At 38.5% G+C, this 27,206-nt stretch overlaps 1 protein-coding gene across 2 annotated transcripts in view; it reads right to left on the bottom strand.

Moving 5' to 3' along the window:
- Window positions 1–27,170, bottom strand: part of PRORP (protein only RNase P catalytic subunit) — a 122,748-nt gene extending 95,578 nt beyond the window's left edge. The window contains exons 1-4 of one of the 2 annotated variants that reach the window (XM_069486572.1): window positions 27,016–27,170; window positions 25,388–26,667; window positions 23,693–23,740; window positions 23,054–23,186 (exon numbers count right to left, since the gene is read on the bottom strand). In XM_069486572.1, coding sequence (XP_069342673.1) covers window positions 23,054–23,186; window positions 23,693–23,740; window positions 25,388–26,370 — 1,164 coding nt within the window. In that variant the 5' untranslated portion in view covers window positions 26,371–26,667; window positions 27,016–27,170. Of the gene's footprint in view, window positions 1–23,053; window positions 23,187–23,692; window positions 23,741–25,387 lie in introns of both variants that reach the window. The other variant, XM_069486583.1, reaches the window with a different exon arrangement.
- Window positions 27,171–27,206: the final 36 nt, after the last annotated feature.

Genomic DNA, 27,206 nt, shown 5'->3' with positions numbered 1-27,206 from the left:
ACAAATGTAAAAATAATTCTAAAACCGTTAATCAAAAGCTTTAAATTCCTTACCTTATACAACCTCTTATTAGGAAATAATGAAGCAGAAGTGCTGTTTGTTGTTTTATTATTACCTAATGACAAATGAATAATAAAAGAGAAATTTTAAAATGGCACAGTTTACACACTACACATGACACAAGCTCTAGAATAGAAGTGACTCTAGCACCTGCTGTCAAAGGCTGATGCTGTAATTATAAAATGCCTCTGACAACACATGTGGCAGTAGAACTTGACTCTTCTGTGTATTTCTCCTTACATTAGATGAGAAAACTAACAGCAAGTGATTTTTCTCAATAAACGATATGCAGAGAGATGCTAAAACTTCTTTTTTACCTTTTTACTTAGAAAAGGTTAAAACTCTTCAATTTTTTGGAATGATGGTCCATGTTCATGATAGTTTACTTCTATTCTGAGACTGATACAAGTCTCACCAAATTTAAAAAAGCTCTTTCTCATTTATTTAGCTAGTGTCCTACTCTAGAATAGCAACTAAGAGGAAATAGGAGGAATACAATAATGCAAAACTCAACACTTAACAGCATAAAAGGAACTAGTCTTAACATGCTAACTATATCCAATGCACTGCAAATACCAGATATTTTCTAAGGATAAGAAAGGAAGCATTCAAACAATTAGCTTTAGTCACAGAGGACATGGAAAAACAGGGGAATACCAGCTATTTTGGTTGGAAACACTGCTCTTTTTTTTTTTTTTTTCTGAGACAGAGTCTCACTCTTTTTGCCCTGGCTAGAGTGCCGTGGCATCAGCCTAGCTCACTACAACCTCAAACTCCTGGGTTTAAGCAATCCTCCTGCCTCAGCCTCCCGAGGAGCTGGGACTACAAGCATGTCCCACAATGCCCGGCTAATTTTTTCTATATGTATTTTTAGTTGTCCAGCTAATTTCCTTCTATTTTTAATGGAGATGGGGGTCTCGCTCGTGCTCAGGCTGGTCTTGAACTCCTGACCTCGAGTGATCCTCCCTCCTCAGCCTTCCAGAGTGCTAGGATTACAGGCATTGAGCCACCTCGCCAGGCCTGAAGCACTGCTCTTAACATGTGAACAATAACAAAAAATGCATCTCTGCATTTAATGGCCAAATTACTTCATTTGCCTTCTTTAAACCATGGGATCTAAATAAATACTAAATATAAGAAACACAAACATGACTGCCTTACTGTAGCCAGGGAAAAATGAAGCCTCAGGTCTAGAAAGTGTCACAGTAACCTAACAACTAACACAGAAGCTAGAGAAAGTTTAAACTGGCAACAGTTTTCTTTCAGCTAAAGAGAAGAAAAGTTTGGGAGGGTTCTACTAACTAAATGACTGGTAGTAATTCCTTGAGACAAACTATCTCAGCACACTGCTCCAGCTTTAGAGGCAAAAAAGGTAGAGAAAACCCAAAGTAAAGTAGGCAAAACAGTTTAACTCATTTTTAGGAATAAGAGTTGTACTAAACAACAAAAAAAATAGTGATGATCTCCTGATCACATGCCAAACATCTCCCCAGCAAGTTTCCTTCGCCACTCAATCCAGGTGGCCCATTAGCTGTTCTCTTCTACCCCAACTAAATGATTAACCTCCAAGGCAGGTGAGTTAGGAGAATACACATCTTTGGACACATTATCATCTAAAGAGAAATTGCATAAACAAGCAAAAGGACTAAAAATATGATGAGGCAAGCACATGCCCCCAAAGAGTAGTCTTTCATATACTGTTGAGAGGAGAACTACATCTGACTTGACAAGCCAGAGTTGAAAGATGCTCCATCTCCATGTAGCACGTCTTCACCAGATAAACGGAATCAATTTCCCGATGCATCTAGATCTGAAAGGTGAAACTGCTGACACCCAAAGGAACAATGAAGGGGTAAATACACTCTACCCAAATGCCTACTGGCCAATGCTGAGCATTAATGGATCTCTTTTCATTCAAGGATGATTCAATCAAGGAAAAAAGTCCATCAGAAGCCAATGAAAGATACCGCAACATATGTTAGGAGTTTTGCCTTAAAGAATCAGGTAAGGCAAACTCAAACTCAAAGGTAATTTAGATGATCTCCACCTAGAGCCCTCAAAGAAGAGGACAAACTCGGTTGCATCTGTGAAGAAAGAGCAATGAGCTTTAAGGACAGAACAGCAACAGATGCAAAGGAATCTGAAACAAATAAAATAGAAATGCAAAAAACCCCAAACTGCAAGAGCAGAATTAAAATCTGCATTAAAAGCAGTGAAGATTAGAACTGATATTACTAGAACACAGATTTTGTGAAATGCAGCACAAATGTAGAGAAATTCTACTAGAATGCAGAAGAAAAGAAGAAAAAGAAAATGTTGGGCCGGTGCAGTGGTTCATGCCTGTAATCCCAGCACTCTGGGAGGCCAGGGTGGGAGGACTGGTTGAGGCCAGGAGTTGGAGACCAGCCTGAGCAAGAGTGAGACTCCTTCTATACAAAAAATAAAAAAATTATCTAGGCATGGTGGTGCACACTTATAGTCGCAGCTACTGAGGCTGAGGTGGGAGGATTGCTCGAGCCCAGGAGTTCAAGATTGCAGTGAGCTATGATCATGCCACTGCACTCTAGCCTAGGTAACAGAGCAAGACAGAAAACAAAGGAAAAGAAAGGAAAAAGGAAAAAGGAAAGGAACAGTCTCACTCTTTCTGCCCTAGGTAGAGTGCCGTGGCGTCAGCCTAGCTCACTACAACCTCAAATTCCTGGGTTCAGGCGATCCTCCTGCCTCAGCCTCCCAAGGAGCTGGGACTACAAGCATGTCCCACAATGCCCGGCTAATTTTTTCTATATATATTTTTAGTTGTCCAGCTAATTTCTTTCTATTTTTAATGGAGATGGGGGTCTCGCTTTTGCTCAGGCTGGTCTTGAACTCCTGACCTCAAGCGATCCTCCCGCCTCGGCCTCCCAGAGTGCTAGGATTACAGGTGTGAGCCACTGCACCTGGCCTATTCCTTAAATCTTGCTTGAGCTTTGGGGAAATCTAATTCAGGTAAAGAGAGTTTACAAATTAAATTTCTAAACTATATTCTTTTTAATCCCATTTTCCTTCCCTTTTGTATCATATCCTGATAGATTTATAGAGAATAGATGAAAGAATAGCAAAAAGGCAATATGTTTTTAATTGCAGAAACTTGCTCCCAAATTAGAATGGAACAAATCAGGGGGGAAAAGGCAATAACATGGACTACATGCTGCAAACCCCAAAGTGCTATTAACCAAAATTTTTGCTTTCTTTCAAGGAGTTCATCCATGCTTACACGCCCTGAAAATCCCCTCTGCTTCACAAACAACCAGGAACCTGCTCTCAAGTACCAACATAGTGCCTAATTTCCATCCTTCCTCGGAAGGAAACACATAGAAAATCTAAGCCCCTTTACTGGTCAAGTCATCTCACTTTTCCAGGCCTTAGGGGTCCTCAGATATAAAGTAGAGCTATTAATACTACCTCACCGGCTATTGTAAGGACTCAATAAAATTAAAGGATTTGACTAAAAAAAGTCTACAAAACCCCCTTCATATGCTTGAGATAAGTAGTAATACCACATTTTTACCAATAGTTTGCCACCATTTATAAGCCCTTAGGTTTTAACACAGGATACCAGGAAAATAACTTTCCCTGCTTCCTGTTCCTGACTGAGAAATGGGCTCCTGTCTTCATAAGACAGTAGATTAGATAAGGACCAATAACCTAACTACCTCCACATGTGTAAGAAAAGCATGTCTACATTTCAGCTGTTCCCAGGTATTCTGATTTAGGAGCCAAAGAGACCATTCAGCTTGTCCTCTTCAAAGGAGTTTAGATTGAGACTGGATCCATTCCCCTTGTAGTACACATGTATACATAATTCATAAATCAAGTCTTCTCTGCTGGGAACTGCCTGCAGTACATCCTTGAGGATTACCTGATGCTTTATAATGTGCATGTCTTCCCATCTATCCTCAAAACAATCCTGTGAGAAAACGGAGATGCACAGGGAATGAAGACCAAGTTAATGACCACATAAAAAACACAGAATCTATTTCCAATTCCCAGTTTTACTAATCACTTCACTGAGTTGAATGAGCTATTTCTTTCATTTATAAAGTGGAAATAATTTATCGGTCATCTCCAAAAGCCATCAGTTTTTTTTTTGTTTTTTTTTTGTTGAGACAGAGTCTCACTTTGTTGCCCAGGCTAGAGTGAGTGCCGTGGCGTCAGCTTAGCTCACAGCGACCTCAGACTCCTCGGCTTAAGCGATCCTACTGCCTCAGCCTCCCGAGTAGCTGGGACTACAGGCATGCGCCACTATGCCCGGCTAATTTTTTCTATATAGATTTTTAGTTGTCCATATAATGTCTTTCTATTTTTAGTAGAGACGGGGTCTCGCTCAGGCTGGTCTCGAACTCCTGACCTTGAGCAATCCACCCGCCTCGGCCTCCCAGAGTGCTAGGATTACAGGCGTGAGCCACCGCACCCGGCCAGCCATCACAGTTTTAAATGTTCTCATAGAAATGAAGCAGAATTTACTATCATCTATACTACTCAATTCTATTGCTAATTTAAAAAGAAAAGAAAATGGTTTGGGCTCTTTTTGTCCTCTTTTAATGAAAAAAAAATTAGGAGCACAGAAGACAGAATGGAGAAAGGAAATTTTTAAATTCCTGAAATTTTTACTGCTAAGTTCAGCAACACTAAATCTGACTAATGTTAAATAAAGTATACAATAAATCTTTGTACATTGCAGTAGGAAGAGAGTAGCCTATGAATGTTGTCCATGTGGAGGGCAAGGGAAATGCAAAGTGATTTTACTCTGAAAGAAAACCAAAAGGTGAAAGAGTCAAACAGTAAATGGGAGAGGCAAGAATACTCAGGTAGAAATCTTGGGGATATCCCGGGAACACTCATTAGCTCAAATGACGTGTCTTATACATCTCTCATCAGTGGTTTTTCCTCCCTGCTAACTTATACAAATATCTGAATAACTCAAGAGCAATGTACAACTGGAAGATGAGTCATTCCACCAGTAATCAACTCGATTAAGGGAAATTCTATTTTCCCGTGAACTTTGGCACAGTTTGAATCTGTTTCATTACTCCTGCCAGCAATTACTGGTAATCCATGTTTGCACACCTTTTCTTTTGCTGCCATAATGAAACAAGTAACAGTTAGCTAAATGTTAAGTACTTTTCCATCTTCAAAAAACATGTATCAGTCTAATAAGGAGGCAGAATTACTGTTATAGTGTGAACAGCATGTGTTACTGAGTCTAAAGATGAGGGTTTGAATCCTGGCTTCATCACTTAAAAAACGGTGGCTTTGGCAAGTTACTGAACTTTTCTGAGCCTCAGTTTCCTCATCTGTAAAGTAGAGAAAATACTCCTTCCATCATAAAGTTTTTGTAAAGATTAAATGATATAACTAAATAAATGGTAGTTGTGATGTAATAAATGTAAACACTGGACTATTTAATGTGTAAATAACAAAATACAAAAAAGGGTGCCCTGTCCCTCCGAGCTTCCAATCTGGTTGAAATGACAACAGATACTGATGTGAAAAACTAAACACCACAACAAGAACACATAGTATAGGATCCATAGCCAAATGTGTGTCGGGATTAATAAACGCTACAAGTTCAAAGGAAGAAAAGATAAAGCCACACTACAGAGGTCAAGAAAGGCTTCATGACAGAAAAGGGACTGAGATAGCATTGAAGGAAAAACAAGATTTGGAGATAGGAGTATATTTTAGGTGAGGGGGAAAAAGAAGAGGAAGACAATAGCAAAGCAATTGCAAATACAAATACAAGCCAGTAGTAGCTGGCTCTGGCTGAAGCAGGTGTTCATAGAGGAGAGTAATAAAAGATAAGGCCTCAAAGGTAGGTTGTGGCCAACCTGTGGAGAAGTAACCCAGAGCAGGAATAGCAAACTGCAGGTTTGGGGGCAGGAGAGTAATATGATTAAATCAGCACTTTAAAAAGACTGGCCTGGCAATAGTGTGGAAAAAAAGAATGGAAGGAGACACAGAAGACCCAGTTAGGAGGTAATCCCAAAGCTGAGAGTGACATGGTAAAGGCCTAGACAAGACGGAATTAGTGGAAATGGAACAGCAGGGGCAGATACGAGAAATACTGCACAATAGGATTAGTGACTGATTAGACAAGAAGGTTTAGGATTAGAGAGGAGACAAAATCAGCTTTAATCTTTTCAGTCTGGATGGTAGATAAAGAGAAAAGTCATAAAAGGAAACTCAATGGTGGGATGTGGGGGCCAGAAGGAAGAAGCATCTACGAAGCATGTGCCTTCTGACACATTAAATTTGAGTTCATAATGGCATATTCTTGTAGGAATGTCTCATAAGCGGTTGGCTCCATTGATCTGGCATTTAAAGGAGTAGTCAAGATCAAAGAAAGCAATTTGAGAGTCACATGGACAAGAGAGTAGAGCTAAAGAGAAGGAAGAAACCCCATCAGGGTTTGGGTCCTCTCTCTTAGAGGAAAGATACACGCTCTCACTGTGGGAAAATGGGTTTTCCATATGATGAGCACTGAGTTTTTCTCTCCTCCTGGTCAGGAGAAGACATGGAGTTTGGCTTAAAAAACCAGAAGAACCTGCTATTCATAAAAATCCTCTTAAAGGAGGCATGCAGAGTGTGGTGTTAGTCTTGTGTGAGCCTGAGGATAAAAGGTTTGTGATGCAGCCTGAATTAAGGGAGGGAGAGCCTACCTTGGGTGGATAGTGTCACTAGCAGCTGTTTGGTTACTATCAGGGACTCCAAGGGCCTGGAGAAACTGTAACAAAATACACTACACCTGCTTCTTCTCTACCTGGTCATTTTCCAACAAATTTCAGTGTTCTTAGCTCAATAACCTGGGAACTTAATCTAATTTTACCCTGGATGTATATGTGGTATCTACCTATTAATCCATACCTCACCTGAAACATTGTACACATATTTACACAAAATCTTACAAAATTTCTCGGGGTTCAGAATCCTATAGAACAAAAACTACCAGGGTTGAATCACAAAACAAGGAAATAAAGAGTTATTGTTCTTCCCTCCCCCCACCAATCCATTATCATTCCTTTACTCATAGCAGCAATTCTATTTTAAAAATTTTACCCCAATGCAATAAAAGTAAATTTATATTTTGGTTTAAATATTAGTTTAGCTTCATTGATCACAGAGTTCACAGTTAGGGACAATGAATGCTGTGCTTTGGATCATGAAGCTCTGTTAAATCTGAAAGTGATTTGTAAGGTTATTTTGCTACTTAATCAGTTCTTATTTATTAATAGTCATTAGAAGTTTCTCTGATTATAAGTATAGAAGCTTTGTACCATCAACAAAATGGTGAGTGAATTGGGAAGAAATCACATCAAAAATTTCTTATTTCCAAAGGCCTGGCCCATGTTTAGATGTAGTACAGGCCACTAAATATATTTTGAGAAAATGAACCACAGTTATTAGGCCATGGGATATTGACAATGACTGCAGAAAAAAAGTATTACTTTATGATAAGACCTTTCACCTTTCACCTAAAGTCTAACGGCTCCGGGACATCTACTCTACTAGTAAGTTCTTTTCGCTTCCCACTGACATTGTACCTGGGCACAGTACTGGATATGACTTTATTATAGTTTCCTGAAAAAATATCCTCTGCCTGTTTTTCTCATTTTGGAGAATTTTACAAGTTAAATAATCAGTTCACTCAAAAAGATAAGCAGTATGCATTGTGATCTGACAAGCTGACCCAGCCTTACATAGCTCCCCTAATAAAATCCTTGCACAGTTAAAAAAAAAAAAAAAAAAAAAGATAAGCATTTATACAGTATGAATCTGAAAAGGAAATATCACATTTGTATTAATATGACAGAATGTTATTTTGCCATTTGTAGTTTTCCAGTCGCCTTGCAAAGAATGACACTGTTAAAGTAGTGGTCTATCAAGAGAGATGCCTGCCTTTAAGACAACCTGAGTTATCTGCTAATTCACATCATCTGAGCAAATTTACTACTGGCACAAATGCAGTGAACTAATTACAGGAAAAAACCCAAACGTATTGTTTAAATTAGCTGTATAGGTAGCTCAATCCATACACATTCCACTCTTCCAATTATAAGTCTCCTGAAAGAAAAGCCAGCACTCCTAAGTGCAGGAAATCACATTTTACTTCCCTGCAGCTGCTTCACAGCTAAGGAAAATGTAAAAACAAAGAGGAAATGCGCCTGGAGATCTTGTTAACCCAGAGTGGAAATCCCCTCACTCCACATCTCCCAATTAGCATTGTTGAGGACATAAGCTCTTAGGTTCAAATTTCCTTTCATGGACGGCCTAACCACACCAGAATTAATCTGTGGTTGTCACCTGTGCTAAAAGCAGGGGTAGATGCACACTGGAGCATTACAGATTGCTGCTTTAGTTATAGTTTTCACTACACAATGGATTAACACGTACAGGATTTTTTAAACCCCCAAAACAAATGTTAACAACCCTTTTGCAAAGCAAAAGCAATGCAGTACAGCAAGAAATCTTCTCTATAGAATTGACTCTGGATCTAAATTAGTTAGCTGTTCTACTCTATTAAGAAATTTCATCTGTCTCGCACATTTCAAAAACGGAAAAAGGAACACGTGCAAATATCATGACAATTTTCAATATTTTAAAAATATTATTTGCTTAAAGAAAGAAACTTTTGCTATCTTTAGTGACATTTCCAAACTGTTTTCATCTTTTATAATGAATATAGACTATGTTTATTTGAGGAAATATACTATAGAATGATGTTACCTCTGCATGAAAATCACTAAGGATGTAGTTTTATAATCTCTCTCTTCATAACTTCTATCCTGAAAGCTTATGTGTATTTGTCAAGTTTTTTAAAAAAGATTTTTACAATGGAAATTTCAAATGTATACAAAAGTAGGCAGAATAAAATAAATCCCCATAAACCTATAAACTAACTTTATCAACTCATGGCCAGATATGTAACCCCACCTATTCTCTCCCCTCTGTCCTAGTTATTTTTGAAGCATATCTCCAACATCACATGATTTCATCCATAAATATTTTGGTGTTTAGCTCTGAAATCTAAAGAGTTTTAACTGACTAGCATTATTACCTCTAAATAAAAATCAATAATAATTTCTTAATATTTCCAATAGCTGCTATTCAGATTCCTTTGGTTGTTCAAATGAAGAACTAAGGGCCCAATATGATCCATACACTTCAAATGGTTGCTATATCTCAAATTGCTTTCGAGTTGTTGGTTCTTGCTCCATCTCTTTTTATTTCTTTCAATCGATTTACTGGAGAAACTGGGTTGTTTGTCTTGTAGTTTCCTACAGACTGGATTTAGTGATTGTATCCTTGAGGTATAATTTAACATATTCCTCTGGCCTCTATATTTCCTATACATTAATAGTCAGCTCTAAATGCTTGATCGGATTGAAGTCTGATATTTTCATGTACCAAATTCTTAACTATTTCCTGTTTCTTAAAATCTTGGAGAAGAACCACTGGCCAAACTTCAACCTATTGCTAAAAAGGAGTACTGGTTAATAAGAAGGTTTCATGTGCTCTGCTCAAGACTTAACAACTTGGAATTTCTACCTTTAAATATTAAGGAAAGACAGAGGTGGTTGAAAGAGCTTTGTACCATTGAAATCTCAACAATGATTTGATGCCACCTTTCTTCCCTCCCAAACTGACACTGTGCTAGATACAGACTCTTTATTTTATTCACCTAAATCACAACTTACTAGTTTATTCTGCACTGTCTTCAGGGCTCCACCTTCATCTCTACTCCCACTTGAAAAACCTTATCTTAAACTTTTCTAGTTTGCCTGGCAACAGTTACAAAGTCTTAACATTGCAGAGTTGGAAGGGGCCTTGGAGATCATCTGGTCCAATCTTCTCTGTTTAAAGATCAGGAAACAGAACGAGAGTGCTGAAGTAACTTTCCCATGGTTATTATAAAGATATTTGTTAAATGAGTTAGTATTTGTAAAGCACTCAGAACAATGACTAACTCATAACAAGCCTTACATAAACATGCTTTTTTTAAAAAAAGCATAGTTAAAACTAATTAAGAAACAGAATTAGTATATGTATAAGGGTCTCTTAAACTTCTCCAAGAATACAAACAATACTCCCTTCTACCTTGCATTTTGGAGGAATGATTTTCTACATATATCTAAATGTTCTAGATAACTGAGGCATGTTCCTTTAAATACTCCATTTTATTTCATTTTAATCTTTTAAAGTCAAGATAATCAAAGATAGAAATTGTTGTTAGAAATACAGGGCATACTTTCCTTTGTCAAATGAAGAACACTGAACAATATCTTGTTAAATTTCTCAGTGACCCAATATTTTCATTATGAACATAGGAAACTTAATGACTAGAACTCAGATTTGGGAGCCAGACAGATTCAAGTTCTAATCTTAATTCTGCTTCTTGCAAACCTTGCTTGGGAAGTCACTTAACTTCTCTGAGGTCTAGCAAAAAAGGGATGCTGCCTTCCTCATAGGATTGTCACAAAGATTAGAGATAACTGATACAAAGATTCTAGCATCAAGATCCTAGCCTGACACATACTAAGAATTCAGTAAATGGGAACTGTTATTCATTTATTCAAGAAATTGAGCATCTTTTTGTCAAGCACTATTCCAGGTTAAGGGGATAAAGCTGAGGCAGGACTGCTTGAGGTCAGGGGCCCGAGACCAGCCTGGGCAACGTAGAGAGACACTGTCTCTCCTAAAAATTAGCTGGGCATGATGGCATGTATCTGCCGTCCCAACTCCTCAGGAAGCTGAGGCAGGAGAATCACTTTAATCACTTTAACCTAGGAGTTTGAGGTTGTGGTGAGCTGTGATCATGCCATGCACTCTAGCCTGGGCAACAGGGTGACCCTGTCTCTAAAAAAAAAAAAAAAAAAAAAAAGTTATGGGGATACAAAAGTGTTCTAAACAGACAAAAATTCCTATCCTCATGGCGCTTCCATTCTAATACAGAGAAAAAGTAGACAGTAAAAACAAAACAAAATATATAGCATGTCAGATGATGGTAAGTTGCTATGTAGAAAAACAGAGGAGGGACAGAAGACAGGGAGTGTTAGGGTGGGGGTGTACATGCAATCATAAATCATAACTAGGAAGTCAGGAAAAACTATTCTATAATGAGAAGGTAATAAGAAAAGACATGAAGGAGGCAGATGAATAATCATGCAGATATCTGGAGGAAGAAGAAATAGCAAGTACAAAGGTCCTGAGGCAGGACCATATCTGATATGATCAGATATGCAGTACCAACGAGTCCAGTATGGAGGCTTAAGCGGCCCAGATTGTAAAGGGCCTCACAGGTCACTGTAAAGACTCTGAGATTCTGCCTGATTGAGAGTGAAAGCCATTGGAGAGTTTTAAGTACAGCAGTGAGGTGGTCTGATATGGATTTAAAAGTATCACTCTGGCTAATGTGCTGAAAACAGACTTGGGGCATTGGGAAACAGGGAGACAGGTTAGAAGGCTACTGCTGTTGTCTAGTAGAGATGATGGCAGCTTGGATCAAGAAGTGGTAGGAGTAAAGGTGGTGGGAAGTGGTCAGATATACTTTGAAGGAAGTCAGCAGGATTTTCTGGCAGATAGGAGGTGGGCTCTGAAGGAAAGAGAGGAACCAAGGATGATTCTGACCTTTTTGACCTAAATAACTAGAAGGAGAAAGTTGTATTTACTGATAGGAAAGACTACAGGAGGGGCATGTGTATAAAGATCAGGATTTTAGTTCATTGGAGATGGGAGACCTTATTCTTAACATCTCAACTGCTCCTTTTCACACTGGTAGTTTTCTCTTCCCTCAGAAGTAAGCTGGCAGTCTTCAGTACTAGTATTATTATTAAAGAATATGAAGCAAATGGAGGTTTGTAGAGATAATATAGCTGGAAAAGCAAAGAGTATTTTATTGGCACTTGCAGATAAGTGTGTTTGTTCTTCCTTGTTAGTATACCCAAACTCAACAGTACACGTGTAATCAAATGAGAGTGAAAAAGGCATGTAGTATCTTAGTGTTATTATGAAAATAGTTTTAACCTTGTGGATCCCCTGAAAGGATCTTGGGAACACCCAGGGGTCCTTGAACCACAGTTTTAGAAAATACTCTGCTTTAGATATGATTTCCTTTTTCTATGTTAAAAGTTTAAGTAAAATTTATTTCCCTCAATTTTATTACATGAGCATATTAACAAAGGAAGTTAAAATAAAACAAAGACAACAGTCTTACTACTCAACATATCTTCTGTTTAGTTTGTTCTTTTTTAGCTCTTATTGAGACTTTTTATTTCATCATTTACTTTTACTTTTCAAAATGGAAGTGGGTTTTTTCTGATCTTGAAAATAATATTAATTATAAAAAATTTCAGTTAAAATAGCTTTAAAGAAGGCTGAAACAGCCTACCATGGTCCATTTATTTTGAACTTTAATAAAACTTTAACTACAATCACAGTTCCCCATAATCCTTTGATTTAGAACTTTTTAAATCTTTAATGACTTGGGATTCTCTTTTCTAAAAAAGGAGAAAGGCAAATTGCCAATGGTACATTTAATTGAGTTTTTAGGGTTAAGTTTAAATCAAACCATTTTTTGGCTTGATAATATCTCTTCAGTTAATTGACACAGGGGTGGCCTCTGGTATTTCTCTAAATACAGATTTAAGACAGAACATATGACCCAGATGAAATGTCAGTATAAGAATTGATCTAATTTAGGTTTTTGGTTTTTTGGTCTTTGGTTTTTTGTTTTTTTTGTTTAATTTGAAGGGCAGATATCCCAACAGTGATTGAGAGTGGCAGTTGCAAACTGTGAAAGATGTGAAGCAAGCTTTTTATCACAGTGTCCAGAACCTTCTGTTTTCTCTTTCCTGGATTTGAAGAGCTTGTGGTCTTTAAATTGAACTATGGGTTTTTCCCCCAGATTTTAAAAAATGTGTGGTAAATGGCAAATATTAGATGTTGAGAGGTTACCAAAAAAAATTTGAGAAAGAAATTTAATTATCTGCAAAGTGTAGTTTTAAACCATATATTCTGAAGTACAGGCGTACCTCAAAGATTTTGCAAGTTCAGTTCCAGACCACCACAATAAACTGAGTCACATGGATTTAAAAATTTTTTTTGCTTTACCAATTCATATGAAAGTTACTTTTATACTATATATACCTTAATTAAAAAATACTTTATTGTTAAAAAATGCTGATGATCATCTTAACCTTCAGTAAATTGTAATGTTTTTGCTGGTGGAGGGTTGTACCTTGATGCTGATGGCTGTTGACTGACCAGGGTGGTGACTGCCGAAGGTTGGACTGGCTGCGGAAATTTCTTCCAGTAACACAACAATGAAGTTTGCTGCATCGATTGACTCTTCCTTTTGCTAAATATTTCTCTGTGGCATGCAGTAGTATTTGACCCACAGCAGAACATCTTTCAAAATTGGAGTCAGTCCTCTCAAATCCTGCTGCTGCTTTATCAACCAAGTTTATGTAATATTCTCAATCCTTTGTTGTCAGTTCAACAATGTTCACAGCATCTTCACCAGGAGTGGATTCCATCTCAAGAAATGACTTTCTTTGCTCATCCTTTTTTTTTCTTTTTGAGACAGGGTCTCACTCTGTTGCTTGGTCTAGAATGTAGTAGCGTCATCATAGCTCACTGCAACCTCAAACTCCTGGGTTCAAACAATCCTCCTGCCTCAGCCTCCCAAGTAGCTGGGACTACAGGTGTGTACCACCATGCCCAGCTAATTTTTCTATTTTTTTTTTTTTTTTAAAGACAGGGTCTTACTATGTTACATGCCTTTTTCACTCTCATTTGATTACACGTGTACTGTTGAGTTTGGGCATACTAACAAGGAAGAACAAACACAATTATTTGCAAGTGCCAATAAAATACTCTTTGCTTTTCTAACTATATTATCTCTACAAGCCTCCATTTGCTTCATATGCTTTAACCAAAACACGGTATAACAACAGACTGAATACAGAAGCAGCTATAAAAATCCACCTGTCACCCCCTTTCACTAAGATAGTGCTAAAAGCAAAGGAGGAAACCCCTTCTCCTCCCAAAGCTAAGGCTTTGAAGGTCAAGGAGGCAGTGTTGAAAGGTACCCACAGTTATAGAAAAAAAGATCTGCAGGTTGCCCACATTCTAGCAGCCCAAGACATTTCCTCAGAAGAGTATCCTCAGGAGAAACAAGCTCGACCACTATGCCAGCATCAAGTTCCCCCTGACCACTGAGTTGACCGTGAACAAGAAAACGCGGCATGTGTTTTCATTGTGGGTTTTCATTTCAAGGCCAATAAGCACCAGATCAAACAGGCTGTGAGGAAGCTCCATGACATTGACATGGCCAAGATCAATACCCTGATCAGGACTGATGGAGAGAAGGTAGCCTATGTTCAACTGGCTCCTGACTATGATGCTTTGGATATTACCAACAATACTGGGATAATCTAACCTGAGTCCAGATGGCTAATTCTAAATATAAGTTTTTTTTACCATAAAAAATTTAGCTGTATAATTTTTTTTTGTTGTTGTTGTTGAGACAGAGTCTCACTTTGTTGCCCAGGCTAGAGTGAGTGCCGTGGCGTCAGCTTAGCTCACAGCAACCTCAGACTCCTCGGCTTAAGCGATCCTACTGCCTCAGCCTCCCGAGTAGCTGGGACTACAGGCATGCGCCACTATGCCCGGCTAATTTTTTCTATATAGATTTTTAGTTGTCCGTATAATGTCTTTCTATTTTTAGTAGAGACGGGGTCTCGCTCTTGCTCAGGCTGGTCTTGAACTCCTGACCTCGAGCGATCCACCCGCCTCGGCCTCCCAGAGTGCTAGGATTACAGGCGTGAGCCACCGCGCCCGGCCTTAGCTGTATAATTAACTCATTAAAAAGACTTGCAAAAATGTTAAGACAATGCCACTCTTCTCACTAATACTGGTTTTGTTTTGGACATTAGAATTATTTTCTATAAAAATATGTTACTTATACTAATATATTATCATTTTTATAGTACTTTAAATAAATCAATACGTATTTTTAAAGGTTTTCAGTTTAAATTTATAATCCAGAAATTATCAATAGATATTAACCCCACATAAAACAAAAGCTCTCTGGAGTCCTGAATAATTTTTAAGAATGTAAAAGGGTCTTTAGCAGTTCTAAAATATTTCTTATACAATAAAAAAATTGTAACTCTACAAAAAAGTATTTTTTAAGATAAGAGAAACAAAGAAATCTACTTAAAAGTAAATTTATAATTTACAGGACAAATGATTAATGTCTAGGATTCGTTTTAAAATAACCTGGGGGGCCAGGGTGAGGTGGCTCACACCTATAATCCTAGCACTCTGGGAGGCCAAGGTGGGAGGATTGCTTGAGGTCAGGAGTTTGACACCAGCCTGAGCAAGAGTGAGATCTTTCTCTACTAAAAATAGAAAAATTGGCAAGGCATAGTGGCATGAGCCTGTAGTCCCAGCTACTCAGGAGGCTGATCCAGGATGATCACTTGAACGTAGGAGTTTGAGGTTGCAGTGAGCTATGATCACACCACTGCACTCTGGCCCAGGGTGACAGAGCAAGACTCTGTCTCAAAAAAAAAACAAACAAACAAAAAAAAACAACAAAAAACAAACTGAGTTGCAAACAAGAAATGGGTAGACGTATACATGAAATAAAAGTAGCCATGAGTAGGGGTCCATTCTATTAGTCTAATTTTGTATATGTTTGAAATTTTCCCTAATAAATTAAACAGTTCAATTCTTAGTAGTTGAATATATTAAAAAAAACTGACTATAATTTGCAACTATTAAGAATGGAGGAAAATAAGAGGAAAAAAAAGAACCTAATTAATATTAAACTAGTACTATCCATATAGCTCCAAATTTACTTTTTTTTTTTTGAGACAGAGTCTCACTCTGTTGCCCAGGCTAGAGTGCCGTGGCATCAGCCTAGCTCACAGCAACCTCAAACTCCTGGGCTCAAGCAATCCTCCTGCCTCAGCCTCCTGAGTAGCTGGGACTGTAGGCATGTGCCACCATGCCTGGCTAATTTTTTCTATATATTTTTAGTTGACCTGCTAACTTCTTTGTATTTTTAGTAGAAACAGTGTCTCGCTCTGGCTCAGGCTGGTCTTGAACTCCTGAGCTCAAACGATCCGCCCGCCTCGGCCTCCCAGAGTGTTGGGATTACAGGTGGAGCAACCGCGCCCCACCCCAAATTTATTTTTTGATATTCACTGATGCCCAATTAGTTTTATATAGTTAATTCAGTGGATGCAAATTATTCGGAGTTCTGCTTTGTTCACTTAAACTTCACATATACAGCTCTCATTTTTACCTACTATCACTAGGCTGACTTAAATAAAAATGACATAAATATCTTTCAGTTTAATATTAAAAGCTCACCAAGTCCTTTAACCTGATTGACCTGGGCATACCTAGAATCATTTTTATATGTTACATTATTGCCATCTGCTGGCTGTGCTGTTTAACTACAGTAAACTAATGTTTAAAGCAGAAAAGCTAAAAATTTACCTTATATAACTGAGGTTTTCTCCAAAAATTATCCCATAGAAAAGAAGCTGGGCTCGGTGCAGTGGCTCATGCCTGTAATCCTAGTACTCTGGAAGGCTGAGGCGGGAGGATTGTCTGAGCTCGGGAGTTCGAGATCAGCCTGAGCAAGAGTGTAACCCTGTCTCTACTAAAAATAGAAATATTTGCCGTGCATGGTGGCTCACCTGTCGTCCTAGCCACTCAGGAGGCTGAGACAGGAGGATCTCTTGAGCCCAGGAGTTTGAAGTTGCAGTGAGCTATGATGATGCCACTGCATTCTACCCAGGGTGACAAAGTAAGAGTCTGTCTCAAAAAAAAAAAAAAAAAAGAAAGAAAGAAAGATAGATAAAGAAAAGAACAGAACCTGCCATACATTAGAGTTCTTCAAAATCTTACATTAGAAGCAGTTGTTTTTGAGCCTGGCTACACTTTAAAATCATCTGGGAGTTTTTGAAAATCCTAATGCCTGGACCCCAAGCCAGAGCAATTAAATCAGAATCTGCATGTTATGAAAATGAAAGGCAAGCACAGAATGAAGGAAAATATTTGTAAAAGATCTGAACAGACATTTGCATGGCATATGGAAGACATATGGATGACAATTGAGCACATAAAAAGATGCCCATCATCATTAGTAGTTAGGAAAATGTAAATTAAAATCACAATGAGATACCACTTGGCAGCTATTAGAATAACTAACAGTAAAGAGACTAACCATTTTAAGTATTGGCCAGGATGTGGAGCTACTGTAACCCTGATATTCTGCCGGTGGGATTGTAAAATGATACAACCACTTCAGCAAACAAGTTTGGCAGTTTCTGAAAAAGCTGCACACACATCTACCGAAAGACCCAACCATTCTAGTCCTAGTAGTTACTTAAGAGAAAAAAAAGCTGTAGTAGGTTGAACAGTCATCTCAAGATTATGTCTATCAGGAACCTCGGAATGTGAACTTAGAAAAAGGGTCTTTGCAAATTTAATTACTATAAGGTCATACGGGATTACAGTGGCCCCTAAATCCAATGAATAGCTATGATGACACACTGCATTCTAGCCTGGGGCGACAGAGCGAGACTCTGTCTCAAAAACTACAAACAAACAAAACCCAAACTCTAGACCAATGCTACACTTTGTCTTCACTACAACTATTCTCAGTGAGCCAACCTCCATTGGAAATATATTAAATCACACAATCACTCAGAGTAATGTCTACAAATTTACTGATTCCAACCTCAGCAGCCACCCCTACCACATTTCTGCCTTGAGTTAGCATCTTGACATTCTCCTAAAGAACCATTCCAAACCTTCCCCACTCTCTAGTCCTCTACTTGACTGTCATCACTCACCCTGCATCCCAATTAACACATCAGATGTCATTTCCCTCCTACCTATGTACCATCCACACTCATCCTCACTTTCCTTGCTACAGTCTCCAATGAGATCTCTCTCATTTCTAACCTCTCCATTTATACTTTTTTGGCAACTCCTGCTACTTTTGAAGCTTGCTCATCTGTAATCCTTTCTCGCTCATATATACCCTGTTTATTCAACATTTTTAACTCTACTGGCACCTTTCCTTCATCCTTTGAACAGACCTTCCTCTAGCTACCACTATCCCATCTCTTTCTTATTTTCATGTAAACTTCTCAAAAATAGAGTTTACACTCAATGTGTGTTCCCTCAGCTACTACAACCTGGCTAACTTTGGCCCCAAGTGTACTACTGAAACTGCTCATCAATGATTTCTTAGTTGCCAAACCCAATGAACCCTTTTCAGCTCTCCAGCCTCAGCTGGGACTTCAGTACTTCCTAGCCACACTTCCCCAATCCTCTCACAAATAATCCAAACTTCAAAAACTTAAAAAGTGGCCGGGCGCGGTGGCTCACGCCTGTAATCCTAGCACTCTGGGAGGCCGAGGCGGGTGGATTGCTCAAGGTCAGGAGTTCGAGACCAGCCTGAGCGAGACCCCGTCTCTACTAAAAATAGAAAGACATTATATGGACACCTAAAAAAATCTATATAGAAAAAATTAGCCGGGCATAGTGGCGCATGCCTGTAGTCCCAGCTACTCGGGAGGCTGAGGCAGTAGGATCGCTTGAGCCCAGGAGTTTGAGGTTGCTGTGAGCTAAGCTGACGCCACGGCACTCACTCTAGCCTGGGCAACAAAGTGAGACTCTGTCTCAACAAAAAAAAAAAAAAAAAAAAAAAAACTTAAAAAGTCTCTCAAGCTCCCTTAGGGTACCATACTTTCGTAACCTTCAGGTATCCAATTTGCTTCTGTTTTTCTCAGAAATTAGAGGTCTGAACAAATGCTCTAAATTCTTTGCCCCACCTACACACTTATCCACTATCCTTAATTCCTTCCCTCTAGACTCAGAAAGAGTCAGTTCTATTGCTATCACTGGAAGTGCTCTGGATCCATCCCTGCCCCTTTCACCTCACTGATCTTATAAAACTAAACCCTGAATCAGTCTGGCCATGCGCCCTCCCTGCACCCTCACCAAGTTCTTATCCTGAGCTTCCCCATCTTCCAAATGGTGAAATCTTTGTAAGATTTTTGAGTGTTGTGACTGTAAAAAGCCTAGAGATGTATGACATATGGTAATCATTGAATAAATGGTGGCTATTGTTATTATCATGTTAATAGTTTAAAAGGTGAAAGGATGATGACAAGAACTGGAACACAGGATTGAAGAGCTGCAGGGAGAAAGGGGAAAGATATCAGAAAAGAGAAAAGGTGAAAATAATTTACCTTGCCATAAAATGTCCAATCCTCTGGGAATATATTCAGATGCTTTGTGAATTGTGGTAAATATATGCCTATTCTTTGCTATTCTCACTACTGTCTGGAACCTGCAACTAACACTATACAGAGGAAAGATTTGCTCTGGGTTCTAAGTCTCTGTCAGCAGAGAAAAATTAACAAACGTTCATTCTATTAATCTGGAATTAAAGTTAACATTCATAAAAAAGAAATTATAGCAATGTTTAGCCACTGAGAGTGTTAAACAAAAGTATTCAATTAGGGATTCCATGACTGGGACAGGAGCACTTCCAGGTGAGCACCTGGGACATCTCGTTGTGCCAGAAAGCACAGAAGAGGCCAAAAACTGAGTGGGGGCGGGGTGTCAAAAAGAGACAGAAGCCAGCTTGAAGGAGCTCCCACTGGCCAAATTTGGGCCAATTTCAGCATCAGAAAGAATAATGATGGTAATGGAGTCTAACACAGTGAATAAAAAAGAGGGCCTATAACAAATGTGTCCATATTGATAATTTAAAAAAAAAAAGAGGGAGAAAGGGGAAAAAGTAAAAATTTTCATAGAATAACAATGCTAATTAATAAATGTCGAAAGAATGAAATAATTAGAAAATCATCACTTTGCAACCTCCAAAGGCAGGGATTATCTTTATGATGCTACACACACTGCACAAAAAGTTAATCGATGTACCCCATAAATATGTACTATTATGTACGAATAAAAACTAACTTAAAAAGTTAATGGATGAAGGGATATCTGCATGGTCTTAAAGTATTACTTCCCAGATTACTAATTAATTACAAAGGAGAAAAGGTACCTTTACAATAGAGAGATCTGGCAGTCACTCTCTTAATCAAGTGATCAAACAGCATCGGCAATAGTGAAAACAATCTGATATTATGCGCCTGCTGTGATGCAATAAGAAGCTCATGGCATCACCTATGCAGTATATCCAAAAGCATTTAAACCAAACTAATAAAGAGAAAACAATCAGACAATTAGCTGGTCCACAGTCTTGCTACTCAAAATGTGACCCAGAGACCAAAATCGCATGACCTGGGAGCTTGTTCAAAATACAGAATATCAGGGCCCACTCCAAAGAACTAAATCAGAATTTGCTTTTTAACAAGATCCTCATGTGATTTATAGGTACAAAATTTGAGAAGCCCTGCATAAGACTAATCACCCAGACTTTTTAAAAGTCAGTGTCATAAAAACAAAATTGAAAGGCCAGGGGGACTGGTTTGGATTTAGAGAAACGTAACAACCAAAGCATTAAGTAAACCTTGATTGAATCTTGAATTGGGGGAAAACATAGTTATAAAATACATTTTGGAAAGAAATGGAGAAAATTTTACATACTTTTTATTAGATAACATTGAAGTAATGTTAGTTTTCTTAAATGTGATAATGGTATTTAGCAACAGAATTTTCCCAGTCTTAGAAGATATACACTGAAATATTTAAGGTAATGTGACATAATGTCTACAACTTACCTTTAAATGGTTCATAAAAACAGACACATGCATATAGAAAGCAAATGTGGCATAATATGAATAGTTACTCTAGATGAAGAATATGTAGTACTTTCTGCTATTTTTTTTTTTTTTTTTTTTTTGAGACAGAGTCTCACTCTGTTGCCCAGGCTAGAGTGAGTGCTGTGGCGTCAGCCTAGCTCACAGCAACCTCAAACTCCTGGGCTCAAGCCATCCTCCTGCCTCAGCCTCCCGAGTAGCTGGGACTACAGGCATGCGCCACCATGCCCGGCTAATTTTTTCTATATATATATTTAGCTGTCTGTATAATTTCTTTCTATTTTTAGTAGAGATAGGGTCTCGCTCTTGCTCAGGCTGGTCTCGAACTCCTGAACTCAAACGATCCGCCCACCTTGGCCTCCCAGAGTGCTAGGATTACAGGCGTGAGCCACCGCGCCCGGCCTCTTTCTGCTATTTTTTAAATTTTTTCTGTAGGTTGAAATTTTTGTCAAATAAAAAGTTGGATGGTGGGAAGAATATTCCATTAGCCCACAATAGAAATGGTAAGTTTTTCATAGCAAACAGCATGATTAACACAACCATATGTTTATCATACCACCTAGTTTAGAAGATACACATAAGTGCTCAATGGATGTTTGTTGAGAGAAAAGGGAAGTTTTGTTTTTTTTGTTTTTTTTTTTTGAGACAGAGTCTCACTTTGTTGCCCAGGCTAGAGTGAGTGCCGTGGCGTCAGCCTAGCTCACAGCAACCTCAAACTCCTGAGCTCAAGGGATCCTCCTGTCTCAGCCTCCCAAGTAGTTGGGACTACAGGCATGCACCACCATGCCCGGCTAATTTTTTCTATATATATTTTTTAGGTGTCCATATAATTTCTTTCTATTTTTAGTAGAGGTGGGGTCTCGCTCTTGCTCAGGCTGGTCTCGAACTCCTGAGCTCAAACGATCCGCCCACATCGGCCTCCCAGAGTGCTAGGATTACAGGCGTGAGCCACTGCGCCCAGCCCGGGAATTTGTTTAAATCATATTTTAGCTAGCAGAAATTACTAAGGCCTTAAGAGCTGCTACAACCAGTTGGCTGTCAGGCATACATCAACCTACAGCCTGCCACTGTAAGAGAGGCAGTAGAGTATAATGACAAAGGTTTTGGGGTTAGTTAGACCCAGATTTTATTAGTGAGGTGTCCTTGGGCAGATTTAATCTCCCAAAGTCTCAATCACTCTATCTGTAAAATAGAAATATAATAGTACCTTATAGGGTGGTTGCAAGGATAAAGTGAGATACAAGATAAAATGTAAAGTACTTAGCATTACTTGGTAATTGTTAACAGTCATTTTATCATAAAGTTAGCTAAAAGGAATTCTATCAAATGGAGATATTATTTTTATAGACCAGATTTGGACTTTACTCTGAAATTAAAGGTCTTTATATGATCTTAGGACATTTTCCAAAAATTATAAGTCAAGGTGAGAAGGCATACCAATTTTCACTTCTTATTTTTATTTGGTACCTTGAAGAAAAAAGATTCAGTGAGATGATGGGCAGCCTTTCCCCAAGGATAACCAACAGCAAAACAGCTTACCTCTTCAACTAAACCTTAGTAAATCAGCATAAAGTACTGAAGATTAGCAAAACAAAGCTATTATAAATGAGTGAGAATCAAATTCAATATAGGAAAGTATGTAAATGATTTTGTCAAGTTACCCTAATCTTTCCTTATTAGAACTGTTGTGAGAAATCACAATGTCTTCAAGGGAGTTTACTTGAATATACTTTTCTGGAAGCACTTAGAGAAAAAACAAGGCATCTATCTTTTTAGTTTAAGCGTACTTATTATGCCCAGATGTAATACAACTGATATCAATAGATGATAGTCTGATCTAATTATTCTAAGAAATTCTAAAGCACTCTCTAAAAGGTTGACAACTGTGGCCAGCAGGCCAAAGGAGGCCTATTGCTTGTTTTCATGAATAAAGTTTACCTGAACACACTCATGCCGATTCATTTACGTATTGTCTCTGGCTGTTTTAACTACAACAGCACAGTTGAAAAGTTGCAACAAACACCACGTGGCCCATAAAACCTAAAATACTTACTATCTGGACTTTTACAGAAATTGTCTACCCCTGCTCTAGACAAGCAATTCAAGAAGGTAATAAAACCTGTTAGACTCACCCAGGGTGTTGTCTTTTTGTATTGGTCACCTCCATCGATCACATCTCTGATGATTTTTCCCTTGAGAAGTTCATACTCTTCTGGACTCAGGTGAATAGACTCTATGGTTTTTCCACACCCCGAACACTGACCACTGTAATTATAATTGTTTATGTTACATCAAGTCCTGGAAAAATGTTTATGTTACATAATGTCCTTTTTCTAAAATGAATAATCCCAGGACATGAGGAAATTAAAAGGTAATAAAAAAGAACATTAAAATCTTTGTGATCATCACATGCATCTGATTTTTTTGTAAACCTGGTAATATCACACATTAGTGTGCAAGAAATCCCAAAAGAGTAGACTGCTGGGTATACAGATGAAATTTTTTAAAGTAATTCCTAAAACACAACTGGGTCCCAAATGTCTGGGGAAAACATCTCTAAGGCTTCACACCGGCTCACAGTACTTACAGGAAAATCATTTTGATCACTGCAAAGTCTCTAGGCAAAATGTGGTTTTTTGCTCAGGTACTCTAATTATAAACTTTTAATTATCCTATCCCTAAGGTGTTCTTAAATATTTTTTAATCAATAGCAAGAAACTTACTAACTCTGAATCAAACAAGTTAAAAATAAACTAAATATTGGCCTTTACCTGTTCTGGATTGTGGTGAATTGTCCTTTCCACTGTTGTCCCGGAACGCTACAAAGAAGATTGCAAAACCAAATCATCAGAAGGTTAGATTCCTACTGAACTGAAAGATAAATCACTATATTTACAAACTCTGAAGGCAAGAGCTCTGCAAAGTTCAAGCTTACTACCCTAGAATGGTTTATTTAGAAGAGTGGTTGCTACCCTGTGATGGGCTAACGAGCTGATGGTACCCTACTCTGAATGTCCTTCTTCCCTTCAGTTCTTCTCTGGCCTCCTGACCCTCATCTTCAAGCTAAACGTACCTTCACTAGAGCTGTACAGAAAGCAGCTGATCTAGTGTAACCTCTAAATCAAACTCAACTCTAACCTTCTTCATAAAGATGCCAGAGATTGCTCCTGCTTGGAATAATTTCTCTCTTATACTATCATCTTATACACCACTGTTATTTAACTGTCTGGTATTCCCAATTAAATTGAGAGTGTCATAGTAGATTTTACATCACAAAACACAATACCAAGTCTAATTGGAGGCATTCAAAAACTATTTATTGACTTATTTGTTCAATTAATTTATCCTTTCCTCCTTCCTCTAACATATATTGCCCTCAAACCTATAGATTCTTTTGCTTCTCTCCTTCCCCACTTTTTAATTCAGGACCTCATCATCTCACACCCAAATTTAAAATTGTATCCAAACAGATTTCCCTGCTTCCAATCTTAATCCCTCTCCAGTCTATTCTTCTCATTTTTTGGGGAATTACCTTTCTAAAATTCCAAAACCACCATTCTTGATACAAGAATAAAATCCAAAACCAGCATTCTTGATGAAAGAATAAAATCCAAACTCTTGGCATTCAAAGATTTTTCACAACCTGGTTCCTCCTCTGTTGATGTTCAATAAGTTTGCTAAGACAATTAAGCATAACTGCTACTCAAAACTCTGTATACATGATATAGAATAAAAAGGCAAGAGAAAAACAGACGGAATAAATGAATTTTTAGGAAAGGGCCTGAAGCAAATTAATGAAGAAATAAGAGGAAATGACCGAAGCAATAAACAGGTATATAGCCAGTAACATACATAAAATCAAAGAGAAAGCAAAGGTGAGAGCTTTGGAGAGAGAGCAACCAAATGATGGAAAAATCCAAAACAAACTAGAAGGATGAAGATTTTCCATTTTAATGTTTGCATATCAGGCTTGGTTAGGATCTCCCTCTGCACTCTTAGCATTCAAGTTGACGAAATAACAGAGATTAGACAGAATAAATATAAGCACATTATATCCTAGTCACTAGATTTCAGAGGAACTTCTGAAAATTCTAATATGGCCCAAGAACAGCTCTAGTCATATACTATATCCTTTTCCTGCTATGCATTCAGGCCACAAGTACTATTCATAAGCACTCCATATCTTACTTAATGCCTAAGAAAACAAAATAAATGACCCTTCCAAAAGGTAAAAAATACATAAAAACTACAAGTGCTCTAGAATTTCCTTTTTATGTGATGGGTGGAGATTAGCACAAATTGTTCATGCTACAGCCATTTTTAAGGAGAGAAAATTTAAGGAGGAAACAAATCTTACTAAAAAAGTATAATCTGAATAAAATGATTCTCAGAAACAACAAAAAAAGAAAGGCTACTTGTAGGTATATTTATTAAAATAAATAAATGTGAAGAAAAATCAAAATTACCTCTCAAACCACGTTTTTATACTGTGTGCAAATGACTCCCCAGGATATAGGTGATTATTTCTTAGATACAAAAGAATGTCTAGTAGTTTCTTTGAATAGTGATCATCTTTTATGTCTTTTCCAAAATCAAAGAAGGCTTTTAAAGTTTCCAACATAGGAATGAGATCATGAGCTAGCAATTCCTGATACAAATTCCAAGCTATGTTTACATCTTGATGAAGGAGGGCTCCCTGGATACAGTCACTATAGTTTTTTCTTGAAGGAGTCATGACTTTTTTGATGTCCTCTAACAGCAGCAAGGCCTCTCTCCATCTGTCTGAACGGATTAATCCCCGGATGAGAAGAGTGTATGCTTCAGGTTCTAAACTCTTATATCTGGCTTTCATGATTTCATAGACATCAATAACTTCTGATGTCTGCTTATGAAAGACACACAGATGCAAATACTTGACCAGTAAATCATAGCCTACAATACCATTGTTTTTTGCTGCTACCCATGCCAGCAGAGATTTAGCCACATCTACAGAGCTATGACAGTGAGCCATCTGTGAACTGATCCAACTTTCAAAATTGACCTTTCCTTTGAAATCTTCCTTAAGTTTATCCCACTCCTTTGAATTCAAAGGTTTTGTTGGGAGTTCAACAGTGTTCTTTACAGGTGGCAAGGCATGCTCTTTACTCTGAGGATTCATCTGCGATCTCTTCTTAGCTGCTCCAGCTGAAAAAAGATGAGAAGAATCAGAGGAAACTTGCTTATTACTGCCTTCATCTTTCCTGAGATATCTGGCCTTGGCAATTAGCAGATCCGTTCCTTTGGTATTTTGTGGAGACGTTGTTTTAAGAGAAAACCACCTCTGTTGGTTCCTGATGCCACAGAAGTCTGTGAGAAAGAGAGAGAGGTAAGAGTGCCCTCGGCCTAGCCATACCGGGTTGTTCTTCCAAAGCTTAGCAAAGCTTCCAATACCAGACAAATAGAAAGTCATTATGCAGTGAGATCAGCACCAGATTATGAGACAGATGTTTGGAAAAATCCCAACTTGTAGAGCAAAATTAAGGGATTGGAGGTCGGGGGCGGAGAATCGAAGTCCAACTTTTCAAAAGGAGATTTTTGTTTCTTCCTTACAGAAAAATTGGGAGCTGCTTTTGAGACTACTTAATAGCAACGAAGCAGGTGAGTTCTCTCTCTAAAACAACGATCCCGGGATATCCAACATCGAAAGCCCCAAACCGGGGGACAGAGCAGGAATCCTCTGGTGTCTCTTATATTCCAGTCCATGAATCTGAGGAATAGGCACAAGGAGGAACACCCAGTTCTACTGACGTGGACCACAACTATCCTGAAATGGGGCAGGATCCCATGGAGGCTTGCTGGAAAAGGGGCGTAAAGTAAACACCGCGACCAGGAGCCGCCAACCCCTACCCACCAGCAAGCACAGCGGCGAAAGCCAAATTTAGGGGCCCTCGCCCTGCATAACCCTCCCTAAGCGGCAAAACTCGACAGATAGGGAATGGGGGTGGAGGAGGTAAGGAGCCAACAACTCGGGTAAGGAAGGTAAGTCCAAGAAGGGCGCTGCCTTGACTGTGTACCGACTGCTGACAAACGAAGTTCACTTCATTCAACAACTCACCACCGCACTCAAGCAGCACTCACGCGACCAGGAACGCGGCGGAAACTACAGTGTCCACAATGCACCGTGCTGGCCGCTGGGGCGAGACTGACCTGGACCCAGGAGTTCCACTGGGCCTAGCGACGAGGAAAACGGGCAATTTTGAAGCATTTAGTGGCAGAAGGGGTAAGAGACGGCTGCTGAAGCGTCTG

This window comes from Eulemur rufifrons, chromosome 2 (genome assembly GCF_041146395.1).
Source record: "Eulemur rufifrons isolate Redbay chromosome 2, OSU_ERuf_1, whole genome shotgun sequence".
In the NCBI taxonomy this organism is placed as follows: Eukaryota; Metazoa; Chordata; class Mammalia; order Primates; family Lemuridae; genus Eulemur; species Eulemur rufifrons.
Note: the sequence above shows the minus strand (reverse complement) of the source record. Positions and strands in the feature narration are given on the sequence as shown.